This window comes from Mercenaria mercenaria, chromosome 1 (assembly GCF_021730395.1).
Source record: "Mercenaria mercenaria strain notata chromosome 1, MADL_Memer_1, whole genome shotgun sequence".
Taxonomy (NCBI): Eukaryota; Metazoa; Mollusca; class Bivalvia; order Venerida; family Veneridae; genus Mercenaria; species Mercenaria mercenaria.
This window is the reverse complement of record NC_069361.1, coordinates 93989673-94007143: the sequence shown is the minus strand read 5'-3', so window position 1 is coordinate 94007143 and position 17471 is coordinate 93989673. Positions and strand designations below refer to the sequence as shown.

At 35.3% G+C, this 17471-nt stretch overlaps 1 protein-coding gene across 2 annotated transcripts in view; it reads left to right on the top strand.

Annotated features, from left to right (window-relative positions):
- Positions 1–17471, top strand: part of LOC123564358 (symplekin-like) — a 44350-nt gene that overhangs the window by 20429 nt on the left and 6450 nt on the right. The window contains exons 15-33 of one of the 2 annotated variants that reach the window (XM_053517610.1): positions 308–372; positions 706–823; positions 1398–1484; positions 2152–2347; positions 3609–3690; positions 5065–5178; positions 5573–5641; positions 6779–6860; positions 8229–8319; positions 8928–8997; positions 9383–9491; positions 9758–9781; positions 10170–10270; positions 10769–10856; positions 12367–12462; positions 13617–13804; positions 16043–16219; positions 16598–16783; positions 17130–17168. In XM_053517610.1, the coding sequence (XP_053373585.1) occupies positions 308–372; positions 706–823; positions 1398–1484; positions 2152–2347; positions 3609–3690; positions 5065–5178; positions 5573–5641; positions 6779–6860; positions 8229–8319; positions 8928–8997; positions 9383–9491; positions 9758–9781; positions 10170–10270; positions 10769–10856; positions 12367–12462; positions 13617–13804; positions 16043–16219; positions 16598–16783; positions 17130–17168 (1982 nt within the window). The remainder of the gene's footprint in view (positions 1–307; positions 373–705; positions 824–1397; positions 1485–2151; positions 2348–3608; positions 3691–5064; positions 5179–5572; positions 5642–6778; positions 6861–8228; positions 8320–8927; positions 8998–9382; positions 9492–9757; positions 9782–10169; positions 10271–10768; positions 10857–12366; positions 12463–13616; positions 13805–16042; positions 16220–16597; positions 16784–17129; positions 17169–17471) is intronic. The other variant, XM_053517613.1, reaches the window with a different exon arrangement.

Genomic DNA, 17471 nt, shown 5'->3' with positions numbered 1-17471 from the left:
AATTTGGATGACATTGTACAGTTTTGCACACCGATCTTAAAACTGACCTTCAGTGACCATGAATGTGACCTACTGACCTACTTTTAATATTTTAGCATCAGTTTGCCATTTTAAACATGTGGCTCATGTTACTCAGGTGAGCGATTCAGGGTCATCATGACCCTCTTGTTATATCATTCTGTTAGGGAAATGGTGTAGAAAATATTTATAAATTCAGTAAGATGTTTTAAAAGTTGTATTGAAACACCAAAGATATAATATTCTAAGTGTTCTGAATTTTGATAATGCATTGATGTTCTTTTTACAGGTGGTCAAAGTGGAACTTCAAAGCTAGATATTCTTAACAAAGCCATGCTTCCACCACCGCCTTTAGTAAGTACTGATTGTATATGTATTATTTTACTCTCCACTCACTTAAATAGAGTTATTGTCAAAGGGACAAGCATTTCCACACCACATCATCTGTGTTCTCAAAGTTTCGAAGACATACAAAAAGAAGCTAGTAATGCTATCCAGGTTGCTTACGGAAGTTGATGGTTCTACCAAGGTGCATGTTTTATCTAAAATAATGCATGGTAGGGCACTTTGCATATTCCTCTAACATTAACAGCTGGAAGGTCATCATATGACATATAATTGTGTCATTGCAACAAAGAAAACGGTAATTTGTTTTGGTTACAAAAATGTTATGTTTATTCCTTTCAGTTTCCATCCAAGCGTGGAGTAAAACACTTCAGGTTGTCCACTGTGACAAGACCGCTGGAAGAAAATGAGTCCGAGGAATTGTCTATGATGGCTTTGGACAGGGTTTTAGCATCAGAAAGTATGTACTAAAGAATATTTATTACAATGAAATCAAGATATTTTTTTCTCCTGATGAAAAAAGTTAGAACTCAGTGACACCTGGTTTCATTGTGAGGCTGTTGTCACTAGACCACTTTTTCTGCCATACAGAACCAGTGTACATTTTGTCTGATGAAGTACCATTGACACCTTTGACCATGTCTTTAACAATGAAATTTTTCTTGATACATCAATCCATTGACAATAATCCTGTACTTGACAATGTACAAACTTGTCACTGTGTCTGTAAACACATTACATAACTCCGGGCATAATTTAACTGTACTGAGTAATAATGAAAGCACATTCCTGGTTTGGGATTAGTTCAGACACTGCTTTTATACTAAATCTCGTCCTCAGTCAAGATATCCTTCATATTCAAAAATTTTAAGAGCATGGTAGATATCCTTTATCTTGTTTTTTGAAGTTCAGTAAATAGGGACATAAAAGTTCTTGGCGTTTATGAAACTTTGAAAAGTTGATATAATTGTCCAGTGATACCATTTTGTCACTGTTTTCATATTAACCACTACCCAGATTTATTTTTCTTTCAGAGAAAGCTACAATGGGGAATGCATTGCATGCTCGCACCAAAATTTTATCTTGCCTTGTAACCCAGTTTGGAGGCGAATTCAAAGACAGTAAGTATATGCAGGGTACCAAGTGAAATGTTGTTAACTTTGATAAGTTTGATGCTGTTTAGATTTTAAAGGTTGACAGTGGGTTTCTTTGAATAACATGTGTGTTTATTGCTCTGTAAATGTAATTTAGAATAGAGATTATATTGTTTATTGGTCTTTAAATGTGGATTTAGGGGTTATAATGTTTATTGCTCTATAAATGTAAGTATAGAGGTTATAACATTTATTGCTGTGTAAATGTGATTTAGTATAAAGGTTATAATGTTAATTACTGTGTAAATGTGATTTAGTGTGCTCTGTACATGTGTATCAGAATGCAGATTATAGTGCATTTAGTGTGCATGTTATGATGAGTTGATTCCTTTCCTGAAAATGCCACATTATTACTTAGAAAGTAATTTTTGGTCACTTTTATATTTGTTCTTATGTAATTCATATTTTGTGTCTTTAGTTGTTCAAACAGTTAATATTTATATATATAGTGTTAATACTTCGCCTAAAAAGAAACACAGCAAATGTGTAAGCGTGCTAAATGACATCCTAGTTATCATGAGGAAATGAAATAATTCCATAAACTTGTCTCTTAAATCTCCATATATTATTTTCCATATTGATTCAGATGCAAAGCTACCTGCATTTTGCTGAAGTTTTAAACTTTTGGTTTCAGTTTTACAGAATTACATCTTCTCAGATTTACGTAACAGAATAGAACTAGCATTTGCATGGTTATACCAGGAGTATGCTAACTGTATGAACTTTATGTCAACATCAGTGGAAGGGAACAAACACAATATGTCAAGTTATGATGAATGCCTCACTAGAATATTAAATGGTCTCTTAGAAGTTGTGGATCAAAAAGAGGCGTAAGTAGCCTTAGATATTTTATATCTAGTTTATAATTGTTTAAAAAAATAAACTAGCATATGTTAAAGTTTAAGTAAAATAAGTATGAAGCTATGTCTAAAATTTTGAGAATAAGGTTAAAGTATACATCTTGAGTCAAACAGCCAAGTCGGCTTATTCATGTTGATGTGTTTCCTTCATGGAGACTCCATTTTTAGCTCATCTGATTTTTTGAAAAAAAATGATGAGTTATTGTCATCACTTGAGCGGTTGTCGGCGTCGGCGTCTGCGTCGGCGTTGCCTGGTTAAGTTTTATGTTTAGGTCAGCTTTTCTCCTAAACTATCAAAGCTATTGCTTTGAAACTTGGAATACTTGTTCACCATCATAATCAGACCCTGTACATCAAGAAACATAACTCCATCTTGCTTTTTGCAAGAATTATTGCCCCTTTTGGACTTAGAAAATCAGTTTTCTTGGTTAAGTTTTATGTTTAGGTCAGCTTTTATCCTAAACTATCAAAGCTATTCCTTTAAAACTTGCAACACTTGTTCACCATCATAAGCTGACCCTGTACAGCAAGAAACATAACTCCATCCTGCTTTTTGCAAGATTTATGGCCCCTTTTGGACTTAGAAAATATAGGATTTCTTGGTTAAGTTTTATGTTTAGGTCAACTTTTTCTCTTAAACTATCAAAGCTATTGCTTTAAAACTTGCAACTCTTGTTCACCATCATAAGCTGACCCTGTACAGCAAGCAACATAACTCCATCCTGCTTTTTGCAATAATTATTGCCCCTTTTGGACTTAGAAACATCATTTTCTTGGTTGAATATTATGTTTAAGTCAACTTTTCTCATAAACTATCAAAGCTATTGCTTTAAAACTTGCAACAGTTTTTCACCATCATAAGTGGACACTGTACATCAAGAAACATAACTCTATCCTGCTTTTTGCAAGAGTGATGGCCCTTTTTAGACTTAGAAAATCATGGGTAGGACAATATTTCTATTATAAAAAAAAAATCAGATGAGCGTCAGCACCCGCAAGGCGGTGCTCTTGTTAAAAAAATCTCACAACATGAAGTTATATTTTGATTGACCTTATTGCACTCTCATGTTCTTTGTAAGGTATAAAGAAGAAATTGATATTTCTATGTATATTTTATACCTGACACACTCTTACTTTGATTAAATACAGATATCAGTAATCTGTCAAAAAATGATTAGTTATTTTCTGTTAGAGAGTAGAGAGTTATTTAAAAGAGGTGTGACTTTTTCAGATTATTCCACAAAGTTTTACTGGAAGCACCAGCTATTACAGATAATGCCTTGTATATACTGAGAAGATATTGTGTTGATGATGTAAGTTCTGTGAAAAGTAACTTATTTTTATGCCCCCAGCATCTACTGATGCGGGAGGCATATAGTGATTGTCCTATCCATCCGTTCATCAGTTCGTTCGTTCGTTCGTCCGTACGAGGTTAACCAAATGGGACCGTTTCGTCTAGCATCAATACCCCTTACTAGAATGACTTGATACTAATGCAGATGTAACCTGTGACCATTCCTCATCTTCAGACATCACCTGACCTCAGTTTGACCTTGACCTTGACCTCATTTTGGACTTACGTTGCTTTAAATGGGCCATCTCTTGGTTAACCAAATGGGACCGTTTCGTCTAGCATCAATACCCCTTACTAGAATGAATTGATACTAATGCAGATGTAACCTGTGACCATTCCTCATCTTCAGACATCACCTGACCTCAGTTTGACCTTGACCTTGAACTTGACCTCGTTTTGGACTTTGGTTGCTTTGTATCGACAAGGATGCCACCGGGAGCATCAAGCGTTTATTGAACGCAGCTTCTTGTTTGTTTTTTTTCTACAAATGTGTGTAAAATTTTTCAGGTGAATATATTCCCTATATATTAATATTGCAGCACATTGTATTGTCTGGGTAAAATATTATTCTGGTGTTAATGTGTTCTTTCAGTTTTCTGCCAATTAATATGTTTTTATAGGAGCTGTTCATGGTTGTTTTTTTCAAACAAGAATGTTTCTTGAACTTTTTTGGTTGAAACTTTTGTGGGGCAAATTGAAAATTTCTCTTTAGCTTAGAATTTCAACAGATTGAGAAATGTTTACATGTGATGCTTTGTGTCAGAATGAAAAGGAACGTGTTTCCCTAATAGCATTGTTATGGGTCCTAGGTCTGTCATAATAGCCCTAGATTACGAAAAATTACACATCGTGAGAAACAAAGGTGTGAATTAGACTGGAGGGGCCTCCGTGGCCGAGTGGTTAAGGTCAATGACTTCAAATCACTTGCCCCTCATTGATGTGGGTTCGAGCCTCACTCGGGGCGTTGAATTCTTCATTTTAGGAAGCCATCCAGCAGGCTTACGGAAGGTCGGTGGTTCTACCCAGGTGCCCGCTCGTGATGAAGTAATGCACGGAAGGGCACCTGGGGTCTTCCTCCACCATTAAAGCTGGAAAGTCGCCATATGACCTATTATTTGTCGGTGCGACTTAAATCAAAAAAAAAAAAAAAAAAGAGACTGCAATATGTAATCAGTGATATCCATGTACCCTCATGCTGAGCTGAAAATAATGTACATGTTCATGAAAATGAATGTCTATGATAGAGCCTGTTTATTGTACTTAAGTAATGGACAGAACATGAGCATTAGACTTTTTGTTGTATACAACTCACTGTAACATCTCTGCTTCACAGACTCGTGTTGCATCAGGTCTACAAACATTAAGAAAATTGATCATGACACGACCAGCTCACAGATTACGGTTTCTTGATGTTCTTCTGGAATTTACATCTAGTGATCAAACAGAGGTATGGGTATACTGGTTGTATAGTCCTGCAAAATATCAACAGTTGTTCTAGATGCCCAGCATTGAATTTGTTTATGTTAATAGCTTGTTCAATTGAGAATTTCATTTAAAGTTATTTATTCCTAAATCCAAAAGTGTTTTAATATATTTGCAGTTACACAAACATATTGATGAAGAATCTTAGAAAGAAGTGAAAAACATGCTATACACAGTAAAAACACCTGCAGAACAGTGTTCATGATTCAAAAGCACTGCAATGTTATTAGATTTTCAAAACAGATTTTCAAAATAGTTTCATTCCTACCAAAACACTTTGATTTGTCAAGGAGTCCCATTAAGTAACTTTCAAAATGAAAGTCTGCATGTGTTAATTATAAATTTATGTACCTTTACAGCTACGTAATCAAGCTATCAGTTTTACAAAGAATTTGTATGAAACTCAGCAAGCACATCATGCTATTGAGGTAAGTTATCAATTCTGGCGGTTGTAAACCATCATAAATCTGTTGATAGTTAGTCATCATCTCTCTGGTAATAGCAAGTTATTATATATGGCAATAACAAGATATTCATGTGTCTGGCAAGAGCAAGTTCTAATATATCTGATTGTAGAATGTTATCATATATCTGGCAATAGTAAGTCATCATATGTCTGGCAGTAGCAAGTTATCATATATCTGGCAATAGTAAGTCATCATATATCTGGCAATAGCAAGTTAGTTATATATCTGGCAATAGTAAGTCATCATATGTCTGGCAGTAGCAAGTTATCATATATCTGGCAATAGTAAGTCATCATATGTCTGGCAATAGCAAGTTATCATATATCTGGCAATAGTAAGTCATTATGTGTCTGGCAATAGTAAGTCATTATGTGTCTGGCAATAGCAAGTTATCATATGTCTGGCAATAGCAAGTTATCATATATCTGGCAATAGCAAGTTATCATTTGTCTGGCAATAGCAAGTTATCATGTATCTGGCAATAGTAAGTTATCATATGTCTGGCAATAGCAAGTTATCATGTATCTGGCATTGTAAGTTATCATATGTCTGGCAATAGCAAGTTATCATATATCTGGCAATAGTAAGTCATCATATATTTGGCAATGGTAAGTTGGTCTTAATCTATATAATGTTGCTCACTTTCTAATGCAGAGAGGGAAAATAAGTAGTTTTAAGCAAACATCTATAGCTGTCTCATTGCTTCTGTGTCTTCCAGTGTTCAAGTCATAGCATGTTTTGCCATAGTTTCAACAAACAATTAATTTAATTATAGCATCCATTATTGAAGTTATTCAGCCTACATAAAATTTAGCTAGATGAAAATTTGTGACGTGCAACAAAATTGCAAGCCTCCGTGGTTTTTGTGAAAGCTGGAATTTCTACTTTTTTGTGCAAATTTATAATAATAGCATACAGATTTCAAACTGCTTGCAATCCCTATGAATAATCTGATTTTAATCATTGAGACAACTGATTAAATGGAAAGTACAAAGTAAAAATAAACTAATAGTTTGAGTGAAGAAAATATAACTTTAGAATGTTTTCAAAATGTTGTGTCTAGACTCTATTAAGTTTTATTACTTTTTATCTTTTCAGTATTATGCTGTACAGATGTTGAAATATTTATTATTACCTAAACCTTCACCAGAATTATATGCTAAACTTAGAGGAACTCAAGGTTGGTAAATAAAAAATATAACACAATTTACACAGAGCAGTCATTTTAGAAATGTTATTTCTAAGTCTTTTGATTTGTTTCCATAGTTTTGAGTGTTTTCTTTGTATGAGAAATTAAAAATGTTAACAATTAATTTTAGCCCACCTGAGCACGAATGCTCAAGGTGAGCTTTTGTGATCGCCCTGTGTCTGTCGTCCGTCCGTCCTCCGTCAACAGTTTTACTGTTAACACTCTAGAGGTCACAATTTTGGCCTAAGCTTAATGAAACTTGGTCAGAATGTTACCCTCTTAAAAATCTTGGACGAGTTCGATATTGGGTCATCTGGGATCAAAAACTAGGTCACCAGGTCAGATCAAAGGAAAAGCTTGTTAACACTCTAGAGGTCACAATTTTGGCCCAATCTTAATGAAACTTGGTCAGAATGTTACCCTCAATAAAATCTTGGACGAGTTCAATATTGGGTCATCTGGGCTCAAAAACTAGGTCACCGGGTCAAATCAAAGGAAAAGCTTGTTAACACTGTAAAGGTCACAATTTTGGCCCAATCTTAATGAAACTTGGTCAGAATGTTACCTTCAATAAAATCTTGGATGAATTCGATATTGGGTCATCTGGGATCAAAAACTAGATCACCAGGTCAAATCAAAGGAAAAGTGTGTTAACATTGTAGAGGCCACATTTATGACTGTATCTTCATGAAACTTGGTCAGAATGTTACTCAGGATGATCTCAAAATCCAGTTTGAATCTGGGTTATGTAGGGTCAAAAACTAGGTCACCAGGTCAGATCAAAGGAAAAGCTAGTTAACACTCTAGAGGCCACATTTATGACCATATCTTAATGAAACTTGGTCAGAATGTTAATCTTGATGATCTATAGGTCATGTTCAAATCTGGGTCAGGTTGGGTCAGAAACTAGGTCACCGGGTCAAATCAAAGGAAAAGCTTGTTAACACTAGAGGCCACATTTATGACTGTATCTTCATGAAACTTAGGCAGAATGTTAATCTTGATGATCTTTAGGTCAAGTGTCGAATCTGGGTCATATGGGGTCAAAAACTAGGTCACCAGGTCAAATCAAAGGAAAAGTTAGTTAACACTTTAGAGGCCACATTTATGACCATATCTTAATGAAACTATCTTGATGATCTTTAGGTCAATAGGTCAGGTGAGCGATACAGGGCCTTCATGGCCCTCTTGTTCAGAAATTCTTGTTGTGTTAATAGTTACTTTGCAGTCTGGTGGTTTTATTGTGATCAAATTGATGACTCTGACAAAATTATTTTTGCTAAGCAGTGGAAAATACCAGGAACTGACAGTGAAATATGCATGATAAAGTACTTAACATTTTTTATATATTATTTATAGAGGCACCGGAGACGTGGAATGATGATGCTATCAAGATGTCCCTATACCTATATCTGGGTCTGTTACCGTGTAACCATAAACTGATTCATGAGTAAGTTATTATACCTGTTTTAGGAATGTATGATTTGCCTTGTGACATATGTATGTTAACAGTTTATATAAAATGTGTAATGTGGAATGATCATGTTAATCCTTGTAATAGAGACATAAACCTTTGTGTTAGTAATTATTCAGTTTATGTTCATTCTTTATTTCTCATAAACTATAATGAATTGTGTGTTGTTTTAATTAGCTGAAGTGTAATAGGTTCTGTAATGAGCTGTATGGGAATTCTTCACATACAGTTTTGGAGGCATTTTTGCTATTTTTTAATTTTTGGCATTTCAATCATTGTTTCCAGAAGAGCAAATAGCCTTGAATAACTGACAAGTTGATCAATGGGGATTCCTTGTTAATAATCTCCTTGCTCAGCAATAGAATTGAGTGTGCTTAAAATATTTTGCTAAAGGAGTGCATATTTCTTGATGCAAAACTAATAATCTTTTAATTACATACGTATATACACATATTAATATTATATAAATGTTTTCACAAAGGATCTTTTTACAGATTTTATTAGTTCAACAGCCAGAATGAAATTGATAACGTCAATGTAACTTAAGGAAGAATGAAAATGAGTATGTTATAACAATATTTCAGGCTGGCCACAGTGTATACATCCACTAATGCAGATATTAAAAGGACAATATTGAGAATGTTAGAAGCACCTGTAAGTTTATCCAATACTGTATTGATCTCTTAAATTAAAAGAACTTCTAGTAAAGTTCAGTTGTTAATTTGTATTATCTTTGTGGTACATTGTCCAATCACAAATTTGACCATCAAAATAAAATTTTCTTGTTTAAAAGTACTTAAAGGGAAGTTTTAAAGAGAAAGTAAAATTTTATACTGTAGCAGTTTTCAAGTAATATCTTCAGATTACATATGTTGGTCAAATTAACTAAATATGAAAATCCTAATCAGTGGAAAATTGAATGAGTTGTCTATTATGGTATTCCTGTCAATACAAGGTAAGATATGTATACATATTAATCCAATGATTTCAGTTTTGCATTTGTATTGCCTGTCATATAACTTTATGACTTGTATATCAGGTGAAGGGTATGGGTATGGATTCTCCCGAGTTGTTGCTGTTTGTGGAGAACTGTCCTAAAGGAGCTGAAACACTAGTCACCAGAGTTATACATATACTTACTGATAAAGGTAAGACAAATTTGATACAGCTCTTTGCTTTGTTACTGTATTTGTGGCTGCTTTTCTAATCATTACCCTCTTCTCAATGCTCACACTTGGTCTTTGAAATTGAAACTTCCTTAAGTTTTCATGAAATATATGTAATATGGATTCTTTTTTCACACTTGTTAAATATTTTATTGTATATAAATTTAGTCTTGAGAAATTGACAGGTCAGTGAAAAATTTTAATGAGTCTGAATTGATAGTTTAAGTCACATAATTGATACTGTATAGGAGATGATAAGACACAATCATGGGGTAAGAATATTGTTAAACTTTAAGTATTAATGGCATTTTGTTAGATGTTTGAATCAGTTGTTGATTTTTGTTCAGTTATACTTTCGTATTTTTAATATTGGAAGTCTACAATGGCTCTATAAGTGAGTGCCAATTGGAGTATTTTTCAAAATTCTGATGTAGCCTTTCAGAGTGTCCACTACTTTTATCATGGCCGTAATGCAAGGCAATTTTTTTTCAGCAGAATTAAAATTGAAATATCTATGTGGGACATTTGTGGTAAAAACAAAACATAGTCACAGTCAATGTTACCATTTATTTGTTGATTCTATATTATTAAAATCTGTGAAAGTGATTTTGCTACAGCAATATAACACTTGAACAACAGTTTTATGATCTTATTTTACAGCTGCGCCATCTCCAGAGCTTGTGGAGCGTGTACGTGACCTGTACCATAAACGTGTACCTGATGTACGATTCCTTATACCAGTGCTTATAGGTTTAAACAAGGTTTGTACACATACTCCTTTTACTGTAAGTAGACACTGTCTGTAGAATGTAGAAACAATGCAGTCATGCATCCTTGTAAACACTTCACTAACTGTGTTTCAGGCCTTGGGGGTATTCTCAGTGTGATATAAATTTGTGTACAAAGAACAAATATTTATGTGATCTATTTGCACTAATCATCTTTCATATTGGTAATTAAGTATTATTGTTTTAATTATAAAATCATGGCATAGAAAGCAGTCTCTTGTTCTTTATGTTAGAGCACTATTGTATTTTTATATAGAGAGACACATAATGGGTGAGAACAGAAGAATATATTACATTGTATAAGAAGTTTATTTGAAATTATTACACATTTTACTGTTTGCTTTGATTGTTACAGCAATGATCAGTCTTATAAACTTGACACAGTTTATTATTGGATAAGAATGGGAACTATGTTATATTTTATTATAGGATTTTATATATGATAAGAATGGGAACTATGTTTTATTGCAGGATGAAGTAATTGCTGCACTCCCCAAGCTGATCAAACTGAATCCTGTTGTAGTGAAAGAAGTTTTCAACAGATTGCTTGGAGGACATGGTATATAATATTTATAGGATTTTTTTACTGATGTTTTTTTTTCTGCATAATACAGACACATGTGTTATAATAGGATTATGAAATAATAAAAATTACAACTCCCACAAGTTGTTTTTTGTCTATGCTATCTGTTCATTTCACTTTTTAGCTCACCAGAGCACAAAGTGCTCAAGGTGAGCTATTGTGACCGGTCATTGTCCGGCGTCCATCAACATTTGCCTTGTGAACACTCTAGAGGCCACATTTGTGACCCAATCTTTGTGAAACTTGGTCAGAATGTTAGTCTTGATGATCTCTAGGTCAAATTCGAAACTGGGTCATGTGGGGTCAAAAACAAGGTCAGTAGGCCAGATCAAAGGAAAAGCTTGTGAACACTCTAGAGGCCACAGTTGTGACCCAGTATTTATGAAACTTGGTCAGAATGATTGTCTTGATGATTTCTAGGTCAAGTTCGAATCTGGGTCATGTGGTATCAAAAACTAGGTCACCCGGTCCAATCAAAGGAAAAGCTTGTGAACACTTTTAGAGGCCACAATTTTAACTCAATCTTTATGAAACTTGGTCCGAATGTTTGTCTTGATGATCTCTAGGTCAAGTTCAAAACTGGGTCATGTGGGGTCAAAAACTAGGTCAGTAGGCCAGATCAAAGGAAAAGCTTGTGAACACTCTAGAGGCCACAGTTGTGACCCAATATTTATGAAACTTTGTCAGAGTTTGTCTTGATGATCTCTAGGTCAAGTTTGAAACTGGGTCATGTGGGGTCAAAAACAAGATCAGTAGGCCAGATCAAAGGAAAAGTTGTGAACCTTAGAGGCACATTGACTCAGTCTATGAACTGGTAAAGTTTGTTTGATGACTCTAGGCCAGTTATCTGTCATTGGGTCAAACTAGGTCACTGTCAAATCAAGAAAAGTTGGAACACTCTAAGCAAAGTTGTGACTCAATCTGTATGAATGTCAGATGTTTTCTTGAGATCTTAGTTAAATTCGAAACTGGGTCATTTGGTTTCAAAAACTAGGTCAGTAGGCCAGATCAACTCTGGTGAGCGATATAGGGCCATCATGGCCCTCTTGTTATTATCCACACCGGATTTCATCGTGTTGTGTTATACGTAATACAGAAATCTACATGAATATCCCTTTGAAAGCATAAAATGTAACCAAGCAAAATAATAACAAATTTGATTTTGATAGTCTATGCAGGAGAAGTTATGAAACATGAAAACATCGCATTTTCTGTTTAGCTGACTATGTTTTTTAAGGGACCACTTGTTGGAAATCTGTTTTACAAAATAAAATATATTTGCATTAAGGAAGTGAAAACTGATTTTAAGAATGACAATTAACTTCATCTGTCTTACAGATCTGTTATTTCTTCTTTTTCTTGTAAACTAGATCTGTTGTTATTTCTTCTTTTTCTTGTAAACTGTCTGCTGTTCTTAATCTTTTTCCTACATTTATTTTGAGCGAAGTGTATTACACACTCGGGACATTATACATGTATATTTCAGGAGATGTGGCCTACCAGTCACCTTTGACCCCAGCTGAACTGCTGGTAGCCCTGCATAACCTTGATGATAAAGTGGACATGAAAACAACCATTAAAGGTTTGAAACTACAAAATGTGCTGTCTTTTTATATTTTATACATCAAGTGCTGTTTATAAAACCATTTTAATAGATAAAGTTTATAAATGGTTTAATATTCATAAGTAATTTTCTTTCTTTAGTATTGTTGGTCTATGTTTCTTTTGTACACCCATGAAACAACGTTTTACTTGATCACTTTAGGCAGGCAGCGTCCAATTAAGTTGCTTGCTTTCAGCTTGAGCAGTTCTTATCAAATATTCACCAAACTTGGTAACATCATTTATATGCATATCTTGGCTAAGTTCAACAGTCAGCTAGGTTGTCCCAGTGGCTCTAGAATTACGGCCATTGAATAGCTAAGATTGCAAAAAATTGACAGTAAATGATGTCTATCAAGTAGTTCTTATCCAGTGTTCACAAAGCTTAGTCACAATGCTTGTAGGCATAATATCCCAGGCAAGTTTGATAACTAGCTGAATTAACAAGCCTCTGGAGTTCTGCTCTTGAATGTCCTCTCTCAAACTTGAGTAGTTCTTATCCAATTTTCACCAAATTGGTCACAATATTTAAAGTCATAATATCTTGACCAAGTTGGATAACCATCTAGATTGTCACAGTGGCAGCTGATTCCTCCAAGCCTCTGGAGTTATGGTCCTTGAATTACTCAAAGTTGCAAATTGACAGTCTCTGCTCTTAGACATGAGCAGTTCTTATTCAGTGTTCACCAAACTAGTCTTAAAGTTTATTGGCATAATATCTTGGACATGTTCATAAGAGAAGGATACTCCCACCAGATCCTGAGTTACGACCCTTGCATCACTTTAAAAAAAATGACGGCAGCGACGTAAGTACTTAAGCAGTTCTAATCCAGTGTTCACCAGATTTAGTACGAATGTTAGTGGGAATATTTCCTTAAATAACCAGCTGGATTGTCTTTGTTGCTAAGAAATTATGGTCCTTGAATTTATCAAAATGGTGAAAATTGTCGAGTAAAAATAAAAATTTCCTTTGACCAGCATATATTATGGCAGTTTGGCACTCTTTTTCAGACTGAAGACAAATATTCTTGTTTTAAATTTCGTTTAGTTAGCTTTAATCATAAAATGTTGCAATAGTGTCATACTACAGTATTTTGAATATATGTATAAGATGTAATGATTCGAATTATACAGCCACCAACCTTTGTTTTGGAGAGAAGAAGATCTACACACAGGAAGTCTTGGCTCTCGTAATGCAGAATTTAATGGAACGGACACCTCTGCCAACACTATTCATGCGAACTGTTCTACAGGCATTGTCAATGTACCCAAGGTTGCTTGGACTAGTCCTCAATATATTACAAAGGCTTATCTTAAAACAGGTAAAATAGTGATTCCTCTGTCAAAGTAATTATGTCTCCCACTACACAGTGGTGTAGGAGACATATTGATTTACTCCTGTCTGTCTGTCTGTGGGAAAGTTGGCAGTTACTTGCGGAGAACAGGTTTGTACTGGTACAGAATCCAGGAACACTGGTTAGGTTAACTGCCCGCCGTTACATGGCTGAAATACTGTTGAAAAACGGCATTTAACCCAAAACAAACAAACAGTCTGTCACAAATCTTGTCTGCACCCGAAGTTGAACATTTCTCATCTGATCTTCACCAAACTTGAACAAAATGTGTTTGTCAATAAGTCCTCGGCCAAGTTTGATAACTAGCCAAATTGGCCCAGGCACTTCGGAATTTTGGCCCTTGAAACTTGTTTTTGATAATCAAAGAATTGAAAGTCTGATACGGCAGTTGAAGTCTTGGTGCATGGTTCAGATAATTAGGCAGTTGTGGGAGACATGCGCTTTTCAAAAGCAGTTTTAGTTAATCCCCCGCAGTGGCGGAGGGATTATAGGAATGGTCTGCGTCCGTCCTTCCGTCCGTCCTTCTTTCCATCCTTCCGTCCGTAACAAAATCGTGTCCGGTCCATAACTCCTAAACCCCTTGAAGGATTTTCATGAAACTTGGGTCAAATGATCACCTCATCAAGACGATGTGCAGAACCCATGAGTCAGCCTTGTCGGTTCAAGGTCAAGGTCATAACTCAAGGTCAAAGGTTTGAGCCTGCCATTTTGTGTCCGCTCTATATCTCATAAACCCCTTGAAGGAATTTTATAAAACTTGAGTCAAATGATCACCTCGTCAAGACGATGTGCAGAACCCATGAGTCAGCCATGCTGGCTCAAGGTCAAGGTCACAACTTAGGGTCAAAGGTTTTGAGCCTTCCATTTTGTGTCCGCTCTGTATCTTCTAAACTCCTTGAAGGATTTTCATGAAACTTGGGTCAAATGATCACCTCATCAAGACAGTGTGCAGAACCCATGGGTCAGCCTTGTCGGGTCAAGGTCACAACTCGAGGTCAAAGGTTTGAGCCTTCCATTTTGTGTCTGCTCTATATCTCCTCTAAACCCCTTGAAGGAATTTTATCAAACTTGGGTCAAATGATCACCTCATCAAGACAATGTGCAGAACTCATGAGTCAGTCATGCCGGCTCAAGGTCAAGGTCACAACTTAGGGTCAAAGGTTTGAGCCTTCCATTTTGTGTCCGCTCTATATCTCCTAAACTCCTTGAAGGATTTTCATCAAACTTGGGTCAAACGATCACCTCATGAAGGCGATGTGCAGAACTTATGAGTCAGCCATGTCGGCTCAAAGTCAAGGACACAACTGAAGATCAAAGGTTTGAGCCTTCCATTTCGTGTCCGCTAAACCCCTTGAAGGAATTTTATAAAACTTGGGTAAAATGATTACCTCATCAAAAAGATTTGCAGAAATTATGAGTCAACCATGCCAGCTCAAGGTCAAGGTCACAACTAAGGGTCGAAGGTTTGAGCCTTCCATTTTGTGTCCACTCTGTATCTCCTTGAAGGTATCTCCACTCTGTATCCCCTTGAAGGATTTTCATCAAACTTGGGTCAAATGATCACCTCATCAAGAACTCATGAGTCAGCCATGTCAACTCAAGGTCAAGGTCACAACTGAAGGTCAAAGGTTTCAGCTCTGTATCTCCTAAACCCCTTGAAGGATTTTCATGAAACTTGGGTCAAATGATCACCTCATCAAGACGTTGTGCATAATTCATGAGTCAGCCATGTCAGTTCAAGGTCAAGGTCACAGCTAAAATCAAAGGTTTACCCTTTCACTATCCATAGCGGTGGCGGGGGATTTAGCTGTCCTTCAGACTGCCTTGTTTTATTTTAAAAGAGATCTTTTTCGATTTTAAAGGTATGTGTTGTGGTCAGATTATATTGAATGAACGCTCTGAATTCCTTTAACTTTAAAACAATATTTGTTTCTGGGATAAGATATGTACTAGGTACAGTATTTGTAGACTCAACATCTGAATGATTCACCTTGCTATCTTATGGCACTAGTACTGCTTTTTCTAGGAAGCAGGTTTAAGAGTTTCTTTCAAATAATCTGCTAGTTTTCATCATATTTGAGCTAAAAACAGATACAACAAATTATTCAAAACATATAACAGTTTCTAATTAGAAGTAGAATTGTTCTTAAATAACATGAAGGTAGTCTATTGTAACTGCATAAATGTTATCTCTAACCTTCACAGGTTTGGAAGCAGAAGAAAGTATGGGAAGGATTTGTACGATGTTGTCAGCGTACAAAGCCTCAGTCATTCCAGGTACTGTTACAGCTGCCAGCAGAACAACTAAAGGACGTGTTCCAGATCTGCCCAGATCTACAAGAACCTTTGTTAAGCCATGTCAATAAACTCACTGACACGCAGGTACGAGAAATATCAAACACCCTGTCCTTTATTGTAGACTGCTATATTCATGACTAGTAAAGTATAGAAAGATAAATTTTGAAGCATCATCCTCTACCTTCAAGAGCTGGAAAGTCGCCATATGGCCTTTACTGAGAATCATCAGCTCTTGGTCAGTCGATATTAAAGCCATTGGAAATCACAGTTTGATAGCAACTCATTTTGTTTTGTTTAGATAATACACCATTTGAAATTTTACTGCTAAGAAGAGTTTTGAAAAATCTTTACCCTTAATAGTTAATTATATGAAAGCAGCATTTTTAATAATTCTTCCATGGATTAAATGCATCTACAAAATCTATTCAAAGACAATGTTTTAATGCTTGGTTTATATTTCAGAGATCTCACCTATCCCCAGCCATTGTACAAGTGTTAGAGACTGACCCAATGATTGAGAAACGCGAGGCTGAGGCAAGGGCAGCTCAGGAAGCCAAGGAGGAGAGGCTGAAGAAGGAGGCAGAGGAAATGATGAGGATCAGACGAGAGGCCGAGGCAAGAGCAGCGCAGAAAGATCGTGACTTAGATGTATGGCATTCTTTATGATTCAAAATTCTCTTAAAATATATATGTATCACTCTATTGATCACAGTGATCTTCAAATAACAAATTGACAGCCATTGAGTTTTCTGATAAGTACTTGAAATTGGTAGTGTACTTAAAAACTTGAAATATACTGTTGAAATAATAATACGTTTAATCCATTTATATGGAAAATGGCAACTAAAAAGAAACTAACATAATGCATGACAACAAGGTTCATGACAGGTGTTTGATTTTCTTCTTCATATAAAATACCTAATGTATTGATAAGTAAAAAGATTCTGAAGCAAGAACAATGCAAACTTAAATCATTCTAACTGCCTGTTTTCAGAAATCGGATAATGACAGAAGAAAAGACAAAAGAAGAGATGTAAGTATTAGTTTAATTTTGTGTTTTCAGTTCTGTAAGCTATGTTACAGTTTTTGGTGAAAAATTTTAATATCTTCATTTCCGCGTAGTATGATAAAAAATGTGCATCTGGATATAAAGCAATAACAAAATTAATTGTGAAAATTGGTTCTTAATGTGGGGATAATTTGTTTTTCATGTTATAACATCTGCAAAATCCCAAGAGATTGGTTGGTGTTTGAGCCTGGGATCTAACAACGTATTGAGTATAAAAAGTGTGAAAAGCTGACAGAATGAATATATTGTCCATAGATATAATATGGT